Source organism: Falco peregrinus, chromosome 5 (assembly GCF_023634155.1).
Source record: "Falco peregrinus isolate bFalPer1 chromosome 5, bFalPer1.pri, whole genome shotgun sequence".
Classification (NCBI taxonomy): Eukaryota; Metazoa; Chordata; class Aves; order Falconiformes; family Falconidae; genus Falco; species Falco peregrinus.
The window spans coordinates 30,478,352-30,495,305 of NC_073725.1; the positions used below are offsets into that span (position 1 = coordinate 30,478,352).

Here is a 16,954-nt window from a genome sequence, read left to right on the forward strand (position 1 = left end):
TGATGCATATAAAAACAATAATGTTGTTAATTACTTAACAACCTAGTTAATACTTTGGATTAAAATGTTTTGCAATTGGAAGATAATTGAGTTTTAAAAGAAAACTAGCAATTTTACATTAAAATGATCACAAAACCCATTGCTCATACCAAACTTTGGATTCCACCACTCCTGTAGCCCTATGGGATCCAGAAATCTAAACTGTATTCTAGTTAAGTTTGTGCTGCTAGTGTTTAAAGCATGTATTTACAAGTCTCCAGTAACAGCAGTTAAAATCCAGAAGCTGTCACACCTTTGCAGTGTAACAGATACTTGAATATTTCATAAACCATGGATTCCATAAGGGCACAATCATGTTTACAAAAAAATGTATTCTAGAAGGAAGTTTGCCTTAGCAGACAGTGTCTCATTCCATTTCACTGAGCTTTAAAAACAGTTTTTTTGATTTCTAAACAAGATCAGATTGGGACACAGGATTTCTCACCATTTCTTTTTGTTACCAAAAGCAAGGTACAAACTAGATTTATGTTAGCAGACAGGTTAAGTCAATTCTGAACTACTGAGCTTCACTTTTCCCCTCCTAATTATTTTAAATCCATACAGCTAAAACAGGATCTTAACAGAGTTCAACATCAACAAGCATTTGTCTGCCTCTTGGAACCTAGATGTCAAATATCTAAGTCACTAGCGGATTAGATGAACAGTCACAACAGCTGCAGAAATGCCTGTCTGGACAAACTCAACTGGGGAAACCCACGCAGACAAATGTAGAGTCACAAGTTAAACGTCATTTGAAAAACTATTCTAGGTCTGAATCCTCCTCCTTTTTCTTCCCCCAAAAGATAATGATTTAGAGGGTTTTTCATTGCAGGTCATAGGGGTTTTGATAGTTTCTTTTTAACAAAAATATTACTTTTTCATAACTGGTAAAACACCCCCAGATTTCACCCTATCTTTGTCACCGTCAATGAAATAAACTTCAGTTTTTGAACAGATACTCACTGCTTCTTTCCTCTTCCTCTTTTACAAGTAGGGAGTGTACACAGTCCATATTTCACTAAAATTTTTTTAGCTACGTAAATTGGAGTTCAGTTTTGAAAGATAATACATAATTGGAGAAATTTATTATAACCTGCAGTAGTTAAAAGACTGCATGTAACTTCTTGCAATACTGCTTTTCTTAGCAATTCTTTTTGAACTCAAGCAAGTCTAACAGGAAAGCAATAAAATCTTTTCACACTATTCATATTGATACACAGTATTTTTACATTATTAGTTTTAAGCGAATATTGCACAAGGTTATTCAGGAATTATTACTACTACTTACTATTCCAGGACTAGAATCATCTCTGTTGCAGTTTCATAAACTTCGTGCAAGTTAATGACCCAAAGGTTGCATTGTGCCAGCTCAAGGACTGCAATTTCGTGGATTATTTCCATCCGACAGTCTTGGCCCTTTCTTCTTTTTCTCATGAATTTTGCTGCAAACTCTTTTTCAGTGTCTTTCTGGATACACTTCTTCACCACTGCAAATTTTCCTCTGAAATTAAAGAATTTAAAAATAGAATTAAGTCCCTTAGTGACAACTTTAGTATTGCCCTTATGAATTAACATTTCAGGAAACGAACTAAATCACTATTAATGGATACATTTAAAATATGTTCTAAATTTAGAAAGATGCCTTGCTGAGTGATAATCCCCACACTTAAAAGACCAGCACAGCTCAATGTAATTTAAACTGTGTGAAAAAGGAATAAAACGCTATCAATTGAAAGAACTTGGATTTCAAAAATATATAATAAACAAGCTGTGCCAGTTTGCAAGATTAAGGTATCCTCAAACCTCTCATTAAAAAAGCTGGCAAAAACAAAGCGTACAAATAGACAATTTATGACTATGACTAACTTTCTATGACTACATCACAATAACCCAGTTACTGTTTCCCAAAGTATCCCACCAGATTTAAGGCAACAACCACCAGCACTATTAGTCAATAACTGCTGAAAATCCTGCTCCATTTGCCATGCAATAGCCAGACTCTGCTGTGTATTTTCACCATTACATGTCTCAAATGATAATAGCCAAAGTTTTCTGACTGTTTAACAGTTCTCAAAATCCCTTACTCTTTGTCTCACTATATAAGCAAGGAACTTGGATGATTTTAAAAATAATTAAGCAGCTTGACCAACATAAAGCTTCCTAACACACTTTTTGTGACAATGATGCTGTGAGTACAAATGCACACTGAGCAGAATGGAGCATTGTGCTTAACCCACGTTAATGAGCATCATTTCTGACAAAATGCACAACTGATGAGTTACACCAAGCCAGCAGCCTGGCTAAAACCACACTGCAGTGCTTACGTCAGAAGACTTCCCCCCACAGCATTTTGGACTGAAGTGTCTGCTCTAAACTTCCTTGCAAGAGTCCACACCACCTGCTCCGCTCAGCTCCAGTCATACAGTACTGACTTTTAGACTGAAAAGGTTTATAGTATCTGTCACCTAATGCAATGACGAATTCTCATACTTTGAAGTACAGCAATCTTTTTTTAGTTCTTATCATACAGGTACAAAGTTCATCAAAACTATCTTTTTTATTTACATGTAAAAATTTTCTTATAAAGCTGCAGGAGTAGCTTGGAGATCTTTATTTTGATTCTTAACTTATTATGGGGTTGCCCAAACCAAAACAAAAGTCCTCATCTGGTTTGGAATACAATTACATGGGTTTCGCCTCTCCTATCTACAAGCTGAAGTTCCCAGAATTAACTAATTCGGCTCATGCCAGTTTTCACTCTCACAGCTCCAAACCTATTGGCAGACTGCTATCCATGAAATGTAACTGCTGAAAGAAGTTCTAGCCAGCTCGCTTTTAATAGGTATTTGTTTCAAAATTACCCAGTCTAAATGAATTAAGTCAAATAAGCACCCACAAAGTGGGTATTTGCTAGGCAATCTCGCTTAAAATAATTGGACTTGTAACCACTGATACAGCCACAGCTGTTCCTCTAGGAATCGTATTTTGCACAAGCACACATTATCTACAGCACAGCATGTATTAAGACTAAATCGGAGCACAGCCTATATGTCTATGAAGGCAGACAAACAGAATATGCTTTCAACGTCTTGAATCCATTTTTTTTGCGAGAATCATTGAATGGTTTGGGTTGGAAAGGACCTTAAAGATCAACTATTTCCAAGCCCCTGCCATGGGCAGGGACAACACTTCCAGGGATGGGGCACCCACAGCTTCTCTGGGGAACCCGTTCCACCATCAAAAGTTCTTAATTGCTAATATACACATTAGGACAAATTATAGTTTTGCAAATACATGAAAATAACATTACACGATTTTGTAGCACTGAGAAGGTGTCAAAAGATCACTATGAAATGTGGTAATTGATACAGAGCTACCACAGCACACCACAGGAGGAATAAGACACCTAAAAGGTTAACAACCTGCTAGGCACCTGGTACTCATCTATCAAAAACTGTTTTTGAAGTTTTAATGTGTGTAGCAGAGACAGCTCATCAGGAAGCATGGGAACACGCTAATAACACTCCTGATCCTCAAAATATTGCAAGGACAGTGTTTCTTTTAGGTAGATTACTAGCAAGCTTATGACATTAGTGTTGCAGATACAAGGATAAACATCCCTCCAGTATTACAATCCTAACCACAACAGAGAGTAACCCTCATTGTGTAGCCAGTGAAAAGGATTAAGTTATTCCAATCGAAGACATCCATCTGTATGACTTGTGTACAATATAAAGCTCTGCATTTATGAAAAGTATTCAAATCCTTGCTGAAGGTTCTAGCACCAAAACCAAAAACAGCAGAAGAAAAAGACCTAGCATCTATGCTGATAAGAAAAAGCTTAACAGATAAAAATAAACCGAGAAACTTACAGAAAAGCCCTTTAACAGCAAGTTGTTTTAATACCTGGTAGATACTAAGCCTTTATACCAAAAATCTAGACCCTGGGGTTCAGCCTTTTTCTGTTTTCCTTAAACAGTCTCTGAATGCACAGTTTCCTTCCGCTTGAATGTCACCTTAGCACAGAGTCAAAAGGTTTTAATTCTAGCACCAGTGAAGGACCTAAAGAAAGCAGTTTAGGAAAGTTTGAAATCTGTATAATACAGCTTTCAAGAAGCACTGGGTCATTTTGAATTATACACAAAAATCTATCTGGAAGCAAGTTAATTAGCCTAATGAGTACCAATGTTCCCAATTCATTGTACATTAGTCACTATAGAAATAAAACTATTCATGGGGCAGCAAGAAACAGCAAGAGCCACCACCGTGTGTGGCCACGCATGTCCTGTTTAGCTGAGCTGGCCAGAAGCCTGATAGGTGACGTAACTAAAAGGACAGGTTACATGGGAGTTCAGCCGGCTGACAAATACTAATTCTTAGTTGTTTAAGACCAAGAATCCTGCCCAGATGCTTTATGGTTATACCTATAATTAGAGCTATTATAAGTACTGCTTGTTAGAACTCATCTTTTCTCTATATAATCCCCAAAAAGATCAGACTTGACAAACCTTATGTTTATTACTAGTAGAGCTAATTACTGTGCAACAATCCAGATTCACATCTAAGAATTTCAGAGCTAAGATCCAAAGGTACCATCCACTGTATAGTTAAGCCAAAAGACAAATTTGTAAAGAATTTCTTTTTGATAGAGACAGAATAGTACATAAGGCAGACATAAAAAAGCTTTCCTATGAAGTATGCACTTTGCTTTTCAGAACTCCTTATAAACAAAATATCTATTAAATAGTGAACATAGTATTAATCAGAGCATTGCTAGTTTAGCTGTACTGAGAAGAGCTAGCAGTGAGGACACTGTGTTGAAGGAAGAGCAATTTTGAGAGGAAAAACTTAATGCGCATTTCCAAAATTGAAAACTAACTACCAGTCACCCCAACACAAAGAAAAATGCTTTGAAGGGAGACGTGAATAGGAAACTAGAAGTAGTTCTCAGTCCTCACAAGAGTCTCATTCAAGAATTATGATTTAAGATAAATCATATCTGATTACAAAGCAGCTCAATGTCATCTTTTCAGGTTGCCAACAGAATTAGCATTGTTTCATCTGGCATACATTATGGCTTAAAGGAAAAGCCTCAAATCACAAATCAAATGTCAAATCAGATAAGCAGGAGCCTTTATGTCACACCAGTTAATTTTGGTTGTCATAAGCTCAGAAGAACAGAGAACTAACCTTACATTAATGATCATTTATAAAGTGACCTATAAAACAGTGTCACTATAACAAATGCAGGAATAATAGCAATTCCTGTGAGGATTACTTTTTATAAGGTTCAGGAAACTTTTCTGGGATCCACAAAACTATATGCAATTTATTACATAACTTATATAATATTTTTTTTCTAAAGTATGGGGATTTTCTCTACAATTTTTGATTTCCACAACAAGGTCTGGGGATTCCATTTCTGACGTTCATGAATAATGTATTCACATAAGTTTTTTCTCAAAGGGTGGAAACACCTGCGTACAATTTTTCATTTTCACCTCTTTTCCACTTTTATTTAGTTCTACAACTGTTTTACCCTAGCTGTGGTACTGCAGAGAGCAGCTGAGGACATAGGTGTGACAGCATATGCATTCTTACTGATGCACAAATTTGTACAAGTGTCATGTACCACTAAGGTGCATGTTACTGAAAGCTACCCAAGAAAATCAAGCTCATGCCAGAGTTGGGGGAGGGGGGCAGGGGGGAATTTAGAGCAATCCTTTAAGGTGACTGTTACTTTCCAGTGAGAAGAAAGGCCAGTCATTTATGCCTTCCTGCAAGCGAGCTCTAGAATCAGGAGTATTATTTTCTGTACACAAATGATGTACATAGGTTGTTTTATATTAAAAAAGTGCAATACTCTATCAATGAGCTGAAGATTTAACTACTAGCCTAGTGGTATTTTGTGTGCAATCAGTCAGGAGTTTTTTGTTGAGGAAAAGAGCAAAGCAACTAAATACAATTACACTAGACTCTAATTTTAAAGAAGCTCCAGGTAATACAAAAGACATTGTTCCCCATATTTTACAGTACAGTTATGGCTTAAGTGCAAATAGTCAGGGGAAGAAGAGTTAGCATCTTGTCCTCTGCAAAGGTTACACTACTTCAAACTAACCTAACTCCAAGCCAGCACTGTCTAGACACTGAAGGCTGAGCAAGCTGATGAGCAGTGGCACCCTCAAAACATCTATCAGAGGTGAGTTTGAGTTTAAACATCACGGTGATGAAGATCTGTGTGAGGATATTCTGATTTTGGGACAGTAAAATTAATAAGGCTGTGAAGACTGGCCCAAAATTTCATTTATTAGACCATTTAATTTAAAACCCCTGCCACTTCCATGTCATTCGAAGCAACTTAAAATAATTTCCTTTCCAGAGTAGCCATTACAACCAAGTTTTGGGCACTTTTCCTAAATTAACCTGTTTTTCCTAGCAGCTGTATTTCCATAGACTTACAAATGCCTGTTCAACCATACTGAATAAGGCAGCAGCCTTTTGAAGCACATAAGCTGTACATTCTCAAAGCAGTTTTTTCCCCCATGAGAACTAACGAAGCCCGATTTCCTATGGGTTTGCACCCAAGTCCCTCCAGTGACATTGCCCATCTGCGACTGTCAGCAACGCTTCCCCCAGGACTTTCGCTCCCTAGCATGCCGTGAGGGGCAGCAGCCTCGGTAGGTACCTCCCTTCCCTGAATTTCTATGACTACAAAGCCTTAATTAACATTTTCCATCTTCCCCCTTCTTCCCACCTCCTCTGCATATAGGTGACAAGGGAACAGAAAGACCGAGGCCCCAGGTGCCACGGCGAGTTCAACATACATGTGCTGGCTGATTGGACTGGAGGCCAAAGAGCACAGGAACCCGCTGAGCTCACGCAGCAGCCCTGCTCTCAGCAAGGGTGCTACATCTTTCTTTTCTCTCCCCGCTGTCAGTTTTAAACACAATTCATGTAAGCATTGTTATTCTCAAAACCTCTATCCTTAATTCTGGGAAATGGGATGGAGGGATGAATACAGAGCATATAAACATTTTTTGTGAGCAAATCCAGCCACCAAATTAGAATTAAAATAGACTATGTTGTATGCACAAGGAGTGCTTTTCATGTGAGTCAAAAACTTGTCACACCTGGGTGCTAATTTGTGCAAGTCCTTTGTAAAGATAAACTCTAACCACAAGTAGAGACTTACACATTTTATGAACACATAAAAGTGAAATATGCTATGCATACATTATCAATAAAACAGAGACAGTTACAAGCAGCAGAGAGACTTTCCATTTACCACCTATGCTTTGTTTACAATGAGGTAGCAAGAAACTGTCTTCAATGGGAGTACTTGAGCTGAAGTATCCACTTTTTTTAATCAAAATGTAGTAAAAAAGCATTCAAAATTGCTGAATAAAAACCAAAGCACATACATTAAAATGTATAGATTTCTATATTCTAAGAGAGAAGACAGTGAAAAAAAATTGTGAATTGAGGAGAGGAAAAGGTAGCCTGAACCAAAATATGTGCAACTGTTGCATTAAACCAAGGCAAACAGAACAGCCACGTAACTAATTTTAACACGTCTACAGGTGCAAAATCACAACCTTCATGTGAAGGTCATCTTTGAGTGTAGTTTTGGTCAAAAACGACTCCACACAAAAACTCATGCTGAGATTTACTTGTTTCAGCTGCAGACTTGCTGCTGTACTTAGCTCTTGTTCACGGTGCAAAGCTAATCGTTTCAGTTGTACTTTGGTGTGTCAGAAGGAACTTTCATCTGATCTATTTTCCAATTAGGCCAATTAATATCACCCAGCTCTAAAAGGTCTTGCTCCATGGCAGAACTGCAGATTTTTTTCTGAAAAGTCCTCTGATCTTCAAATGAAAACACCAGAGCAGCACTGGTACCAGGACAACCAGCACAGGTGTAGCTGCTCCTGCACCTTTTCTTGACCACTGCTTAGAATTTAGGCTGTTTTGTAGCCTGCATTTAGTTAGCTTCAGTTTCTGTGCCATGGACATTGTGGTAACACCATGCTAAAAGACCCCCAACTTTCTCACTTTATGGGATGTTTCTTCTATCTGCTTCCCACATGAATGCTTTTGGCCACTATGTTTAAACAGGTTTCATTCTGTTAGTACATCAGAGTTAGCAAGTGAGCATGAAGCTGACTCCTAGGCAACCTAAAAATTTGTTGGGAGCTATTTACAGCAGCTACATTTGCTCTGAAACTCCTTTTTAGCTCCAAAGGGGTTGCTTTTACTGCTGTATAAACCAAACTACGCAGCCAGCTAGCATAACTTGCAAAAGAACATAAAATAAAGAGCGTACCTTGCCATATATACTGTGGTAATTAATCTAAGCTTTTTTTTGTTTGAATACTCTTTAAAGCAGATATGACTGTGAGTTGGAATACTGTCATTCTTTTTATACAAAGTGACAGAATTTCAGACAAAAATACTGGTTTAGAGGTGCTGAAATTCCATGTAAGTAGTTCCTGAGATGCAAAAACCTTATAATGATGAGACTTTCTGCCTCCAACCTTGCTTGCGATTGGCCAGGTGTTGATATTATACACTGATTAAACCTCACCTGTGGAATCACTTATAACAGCAAGTTTTTTAACCAGCTTTTCAATTCTTTGAAGAGTCCCACCATTACATTATTCCCAAGCATATGCTACCAGTCTCCTCTAGACTTGTTTTTCCTCTCCATATCACAGCTTACAAAGCTCAAGGGAAAAAAAAAAAATCTGAGAAGGGAAGCTTTTGGGAAGCTAGAGCAGTGCGACTCCACGCCGGCTCCCCGGGAAGAGCGGCGCCCTGCCAGGCAGCCCCCAGGGCGGGGGACGCCTTGCTCGGCAGGAGGGGCCGCAGCCGGGGCACGGCGCGCTGCCCGCGGCCCCCAGCGCCCGGCCCGCCCGGCGAAGGCTGCCGCTAACCGCGGCTCCAAGCACCGACGGGGCAGCGACCCCCGCTCCCCTCCCCTTCCGCGACCACCTCATCCCGCCCAAGCGGGGCAGCAGGTGACAACGCCGCGGCGGCCGCCGCTCACGGGGCAGCGGGAGAGGAGAGGCGGCGCAGGGGGAAGGCACCGGCTCCCCGCGGGCACACGCTCCGCACCCGCCGCTTCGGGCGAGTCGAGCCGGCGGGGGGGCCGAGGGACACACAACGGGCCGGGGCGCCCGGGGACACCCCTCCAGCGCCGGCCGCCCCCCTCCCTCACGGCGCCCGCAGCGCGCCCACCTGCCGAGCTCCCTGCCGGGGCTGAGGCTGTACCGCTCCTGGAAGGGCTCGGTGCGGATAGGCGTGCGGATCTCCGTCAGGAAGCCGCCTCGCCGCCGGCCTCGCCCGGGAGCGGGCTGAGGTGACGGCCGGTCACCGCGGGAGCGGCTGGGCGGCGGCTTCTCCTCGGGGCTCATGGCGCGGGGCTTCTCGCTCTCAGCGGGAGGGACGCCCTCCTGCCCCCCGCTCCCGCCCTGCCTCTCGCCGGGCCGGGCTCCCCTCGGGCTCCGCGGGGAACTGGCAGCCGCGGCTCGAGGAGCGCGGCGGGCAGCACGAGGCGGGCGGCGCGGGGAGGGGGAGGGGACGGGTACGGCGCCCCGCCCCCTGTAACGCCTCACCTGGGCGGTGGCGAGGGGCGGGGCGGCGCGCGGCGCAGCGGGACGGTTGAGCGGCGCCACCTGCCGGCGGCCGCCGGGAGCAGGGCGGGATATGGGGGGGCAGGCGGGCGAGCCCTCCCGCAAAGTGACCAGGTGTCAGTATTAACAATAATGAACGGCGAAGGGGGTGGGGGCGCCGGCGTGACGCGCTGTGGCTGGCGAGGCACCACCATCCCCTCCCGCCGTCCTGCCGGCGCCGCCCAGGCCCTCCCCGCGCCGGTGTCCTGGGGGCGCCGCGGGCCGGAGGCGCGAAGCCTGAGGAGAAGCGGCGGAGCCGGCCGTGGGGGCGGGCCCTGCGGGGGGGCAGGGCGCGGGCCGCCGCTGCGGGCACCGGGGCGCCAGAAGCCGAGGACAAAAGGGGCAGCGGCAGCCCCGAAGGGGACAAATAACACCTGAGCCCACCAAATGAAACCTGGGCCCCTGCGGTGGCTAAGGCACAAGCCCAAATTAAACCTTTCCCCACGGCTGGAGCTTAGCTGCTCTCCTCCGTGCTCCTCCACGAGCTTCAGGTGACTGTGCAAGGTGTGCAGGAACTGCCTCCCGGCCATCCAGGCCCGTGGAAATGGTCCCAGGGATTTTGCGTGAGCGTAACTGAGGCCTGAGAAACGGCTGTGCTCCACTCGCTTCACCAGCCCTTCACCATCCAGCTTGCTGAATGTAGGTCTTTCAGGGACCTGTTCTGTGTGGCTTATCAAGGCAGTGCTGCGGAATTTGTCTCCATTGAGAGCACAGATTCTCTTTGACGTTGCCTGCCAATTCCCAGAGCACAGAGGAGAAGAGACTAATGCAGAAACAGGTCAACACACGGGAGAGGATTCAGCCCAGACCTGGGTCGTTGATCAGGGACAGGAGAATGATTCTGATGAGGCATTTTTCTGGAATTCTCTGGTTTGCTTAATGCCAAATCCAATTTGCAGAAATGAATAGTTTAGGAAGAAATTCCAGAACCAGCATATAGAGTGATGGAGAGTTCAAGACCTACGGTATCAATGTGCTTTCCACTCAGAACATCACTTAAGTTGTAGCAGGGCCAGAGTGTTACTGCTGAACAATAATATTTGGATTTAACAGGGGATAAGAAATTGTTACATCTGAAAACACGTATCAGAGGCATGTACTACAGAGAAAATGTTGTTGCCTGAAAAACAGGTCATATCTTAAGAAGAAAATTGTGCTTTACTGTCTTGAAAACCGACTGAAAATCTTTTACCACTTTATAATGCACTAGCCATAAAGCAGACTATGCTTCACCTAGTTATACCAAATATTATGGAGCTGATACGTGCTGTATTTAAGTTTTCCCTGTAGAAAGGATAAACATAACCTTTATGACTCATTATGCACTAAAACAGCACAGTCTTAAACACTGCAGCATAAGCTTGTATGTGCTATCCACACAGGGAGAAATGTGTGGATATGAACAATGCTTGATTTATTTAGAGAAGCTCACAGACATACCTAGGCTGGTTACTCTCATACGTTACCTACTGATAAAATACATATGCTTTTTCCCTGTTATGTGGATATTTGGCTTCAACCACTGAAATATTATTAGCTGTTATATGCTCAATTGCACTTACATGGCATAACAAACATGATCTGCTTGTACAGATAACTAACTCTTTTATATTTCAATACATTTTTTTTTTTATTTTCTGTCAGTAGCATTCAAGGAATCCATTCTCATGAGCTGTGTTTGGCCTGCAATCTAAGAAGCAGGAGGTGAGGTGGAAGATACCACCACAGGTATTCTCTTTAAAAGGATGTCCTTTTCAATTTATGCCTGCATGCACTGGTGTGAGTGAGTCATTTCTATTCTGCCGTGAAGAGGTGGATCAAACGTTGCACGGGGACGTAAGCTTTGCTCAGTTATCTATCAGTCTGACTCTAGCTTGATTCTCACAGGACGTTCCCCTTCCCCATATGAGTGTACTCAGGCAACTTGTACATGATGGAAGAGTTATCCAAAATCATCATCAGCAGCAGCATCACCACCATGGTCTATTTATAACAGAAATGTGAAAGCTAACCATTCATAGCCCGGCACACATAATTTAGGGTTGTTTTTCAGGTGCTAAATTCGTCCTTTCAACTTCCATCATAATAGAAAAACATGATCTTCCATGGGTGGAATTTCTGCAGGCTGCTGAAGTTCCGTATGAAGTTAGTTGTTTTGCACTGATGAACTACTTATTTCTCGGTGTTATTGTTTTATGTATGAGGTATCAGGAAAAGTACACATTGCTCACTGAGGTGTTTCACTCCTGTATTCCTCAAAATGCTTCTTGTCATCATGTAAAGGCACTTATACAAGACCTCCATGTACTCAGTGCCACTGAAAACCAGTCCTGTGTTACACTTTCGTACAAACTGAGGTTTCTTACCAGCTGCAACAAAAAAGTGTTACTAATCTTCACTTCTCTAAGTAAGCACAGCTCCACTAAGTGGCAGCACTAGGCATCATTACTGCCAGCTTCGCTGAATTATATTTGTGAGAGATTTAATAAAAACTGCTGCTCATGTTGCAATAATATGTATTCCTCTTTTACGCTCACAGGGTTTGATTTCATCATTTCCTGGACAGATAAATAAACTTGTGCTCAGAGGATCTAAGAGTAACCTTTCCAAATACTTTCACAGGTTCATACTTTGCGGAATTTTCCACTTGAATATGAGTTTTACATATATGATAACATTAATCTACCAGTTGTAAAACACGTCACATGGGTCCCCCCACAATATATTGGATGGTCCTCAGATCAGTTTAACAGCTTCTCTGCAGTGCACTGGTGGTCCCACACCTTGATTTATCTTTCACAAATTAGGCAGAATATACTTTACAAAATCCAGAGTGCATTGCTACTTATTTTATGTCTGTGTCCAGAGCACAAAGATAACCTGTTTCGGTCTGTACATTAATTAAGAGAACTAAAAGATGTAGCTGAAGCACAATCGTGTTGTTCAAAACCCATGTTGTGTGTCTCATATACCATAAGAGTAGGGGTTAAACAGTGAGGTCCCAGTTCTGTTAATCAATGCACGAGTCACTAAAGCTGTTAACCTGCATTCCTAAAGCACGGAGGTTTATATTCAATCGCCAAAGATGCCAAAGCTGTCAGTAAATGTATCCTCACGCATCGTAAGTATAACCTTATATAGTAATCTGTATCGCTAATCTCAGTCATTCTTAAAAAGTCACTGACTGGATTTAATACTAAGACATACCTAAGAGGTACTGAAGTAAAATCACAGCTTGTACAAAGCTCCTAAACAGCTTCCAGTGCTGCCCCAGCTGCATTCCTGAAAAGCTGTTATCTAAATAAGATGACTCCATGTGGCATGGTGGGTGGGTACCTATACTGCTTTGTCTACAGACTGAAGCATATTAAGTGCTTAAAGCAGAAAAACAGGAGCATGTGCAATTTATTTTTGTATGCTGATTTGATTCTGGAAAACCAGCACTAAGAAATCACACTCAACAATAGTTCTTCAACTGCTGTCTGTGATCCATTTTGAAATTGACTGAACAGATTTTCAGCGTCACGCTGCAGTGACAAATTTTTTTTTTTTTTCTCACAACTGATTAATTTTGTAACTGGGAAAGAAGATAAACCAAACCAGTGTTTCATTTCCATACTGAAAAATGTAAAAGGTGAAGGTATGTCCCTGAAGTATATTACTCTTCGCAGAAGGAAAGGCAAGTGACCTTAGTATTACTACTGTTTATCATAGACGAAGAAAACTTCCCCATGCAGCTCCACTGGTTTTTTAAACCATAGGAGTTAATTATACAAAATCCTACATGCCAGCAATTCAGGAAAAAAACATTTTTAGTTGCAGTCTTTGTGTTCTCCAGTGACTTATGTTTTATTCAACCTCAAAGAGCTGTAAACATAGCACTGTGGAGTTAAGCTTCATTTACACTAGAGTTAAAACAATCTAAATGTGCTTTACACCAAAGCCTAATAGAAATGAGAACTGGAGTTTGTGTTCCAGACAATGTATCATTTTTTTCTCTTCAAAACTTAATTCCAAGAGAGTCGGAACTAAACAAAGCCACACACTCTTCATTTTGATATATCCATGAAAGGTATTTTCAGGCAAAATTGATTTTGAAGGTTACCAGAATTAAATTAGAAAATAATAAAAGAGTGTGCCTTTGCAGCTCAAGGAGGATTTATGATTAGAGGAGATACAGTGGATCCTTTGTGGCTTTGTTGTGAATTGTTCTCCAGAAATGACAGCTATTGTCCCGTCTGTCCTCTTATACAAGAGTGAACGTTAGGCTCCAAGTGGATTTTTTGTCCATTGTACCAAAAAGCTATGCCACAAGAGTGGGAAGGGATTATTAATTGATTTGTAATATCCTATAGGGTTATGGAGTTTCATTAGCATGCCAAGACAGACATCTGATGTATGGAGGCTTCAGGTAGAGTGCCACTGTATTTTAACAGAAATTCAGTAACATATCATAGGGTAGATTCTGGTAAAAGGCGTAGTGCCAGCCATGTGAACCGAGCACCGCTGCAGAAACTGACACCTCCGGTGCACCCCAATGATTAGCAGCTCATCTCATGGCTTTTTAGTAAATACAGATTTTTTCCTTCCTTTATATATGAAAAATTCAGAGAAATGCAGCATAGTATCACAAATGCCCTCTCCCCCGGCTTCCTCCTCACAAACAAGTTTTGCCTAAAGGCTGTGCTGTGAGACCTGGATTTCTTGAGCACACGCATGGGTGAGTGTTACTCTTACCACCACCATCCCTGCCGCAGGAGAGCCGGCCCTGGCCTGTGGACCTGTGCTCCTCCACACATGATGAAATGCAGTGCTGCCTGCAGAAGGTCTCTTAAGAGTTGTCACAGTCACCTAGTTTCACGTTTGCTACTGATTTGTCTTGCACAAGATACTCTTACCATTTCTGTTGGAGTCTCTTCCACGGGTTTATATTTTTCCTTATAAAACCCGCTCCCTGTATTTAAGCTTTCCCATCCTTCACATTGTACCATGATCCCTCATGAGGTGCCATTTATGTAAGAAAACAGGTATGGTCAGCAAGGTGTCTGCTGACTGTGTATCTGAGGCGTGTTAATCTACCCTGGAATGTGCTAATGAAACATGCCTGAGATATTACAGTGACGAGCAGTAGAGAAATGGGTGTGACATACTAAGGATGCCGAAGCATCCCGCCATTTATTTGCTGTCAACACTTAATGCAGACCCAGCATATGCTATTAAGAAATCATCTTTGCACTTGCTTTTCATACTTATAATGCAGTAATTATATCTAGAAGCGAGGTATGCATTAAGCAGTATACATATCTCTTTTGTCCTTCTGTTTTTCCAGGCATGTTCTATACCGAGGAATAAACTCACATGCTTTCAGGGCAGGGCTGGTCTTAGGGTAGTCTAGGAGAGCACGGGGGCTTTGCTTATGCGCAGTGGTGTGGAGAATCTCAAGTTTTAGACATGTGCCCTGAGAAATGGAATGACAGCAGTAGAAGGGCTTGAATGCAATGGTCAGAAAGGATAAGGTTGTGGAAGAGCAGTTCCTTAAATCGGTGAACTTCCACTAGTGCCAATTTCCACCCATTCTAGTAAAATACATCCTCTACAAAATCAGCTACTTGTAATAGACAGTCCACACAATGCCATAACAAAGTGATTTTATTGACATTCCTCTATAGTGATATGGTTGAATAGAAAGCACAGCCTGAGTATCATGTGACATTTCTCTGTCAATATAAGCAAAATCAGTCCAATAATGAGGACCTTTCCTGCCATTGACTTTATGTAGTCATTAACAAAACCCATAACAGACATTTCTGTTAGACAAATTGGAAGCTGCAGGGAATTTGGCTAATGGTACAATATTTACTATACCTAGTATCTACTAGCTACAGGCATCCGTTTTTCTACTAGAACAAAGGAACTACATGACTCACTAGAGAGAAAGTAACAATCCAATTTTTTGGACCTTGTGATAACTGGAAAACCTATCCCAGATTTAATATATTGCAGTAATCTTTTTTTTTTCTTTTAATAACGAACACTGAGGTACAGCAAGAATAATAATAAAAAAGCACCGCATCTGTTGTAGAAAGATCTGTTGGTCTGCATTTGACTGAAAGTGTTTAATCTTGACTGGGAAGCCCTATTAATACAACTAAGGAGACAGGGCAAAATATTATTATTTCAACAGAAATTAAACAAATCTCCAGTCAGATTTGTCCTTCTGGAATTCCACAGACTGTCACAAGATTAATAGTGAAGGATGAGTTTAACTCGTCCTCTGTGCGTGTACGTTTTAGCTTATTTCTTGATTTTCACATCTAAATTCAGTATCCTATTGTTTTCAACTAGAGGTATGTCAGCTATTTGTTACAGTGAAACTAGAACAACAAAACACAAATCCACCCAACAAACACCCCCCCCCTCCCCACAGGCTACCTCTCAGACTAGACTACAAACTCAAACCTTAGCTACAGTTCATGGAAAAGTTCACGGGCACTTGAGCAAACTGGGTGAAACAAGTCCTCTGGGTCAGACCTGTACAAAACTCATGATTTCTCCGTTAGATGTTAGATGCAGTTTGGACCGCTCACTCTCTGCCTTGCGATAGCCACCGATCTCCCTAGAAAGTAAAAGTTCTGAATATGCACAGCCACATGACGGAAACTGAACGCTCATGCAACGTACTGCAGACTGAAGTGACAGCATTCGTAAGGTTTAGACCTGGCACAATTAACAGTAAGGTACGATTGTTTGTACTGGGTCAGATTCTGCATAGCTTATGTGGTTGAAGTCAGTGAGACTACTTCAAGGTGGAAGACCTACTGATGATTTAAAATACCTTATTTCATTCTTACATCTTCAGCTTAATGCTAGTACGGCAACAGGATTTCACCAACAAAAATATCCCTTTCCCTCCCTCTACCATTAATACCGTTGCAATAATCACTTTGAGAAAGATATGGACCCTCTGAAACCAAATGTACAAGTTACAATATTCACTGCTCCTATCGAAAACTGCAGTTCACAAAAGCTGTCAGATTGCCTATTCCATTTTTTCACTCGCATTTTAAAATTTATTGATATCATACCTGAATCTAGCTACCACCACGTTTAAAAAGAATGGAGGTGAAAGAGCTGAACAGATTATTTCACTGTAAATCTGCCCTATGGAATATCTTCTAGTCTTTCCTGTGGGAAAACAATGAAACCAGAAATTCTGTAATTAACAGTCAGTGCTTTACAAATGA

The 16,954-nt window shown here is 41.8% G+C and overlaps 1 protein-coding gene across 1 annotated transcript in view; it reads right to left on the bottom strand.

The window, feature by feature from the left end:
- STK17A (serine/threonine kinase 17a) overlaps positions 1-9,613 on the bottom strand; it is a 28,443-nt gene extending 18,830 nt beyond the window's left edge. The window contains exons 1-2 of the mRNA XM_055806095.1: positions 9,277-9,613; positions 1,328-1,540 (exon numbers count right to left, since the gene is read on the bottom strand). Of these exons, the coding sequence (XP_055662070.1) occupies positions 1,328-1,540; positions 9,277-9,452 (389 nt within the window). The 5' untranslated portion in view covers positions 9,453-9,613. The remainder of the gene's footprint in view (positions 1-1,327; positions 1,541-9,276) is intronic.
- Positions 9,614-16,954: the final 7,341 nt, after the last annotated feature.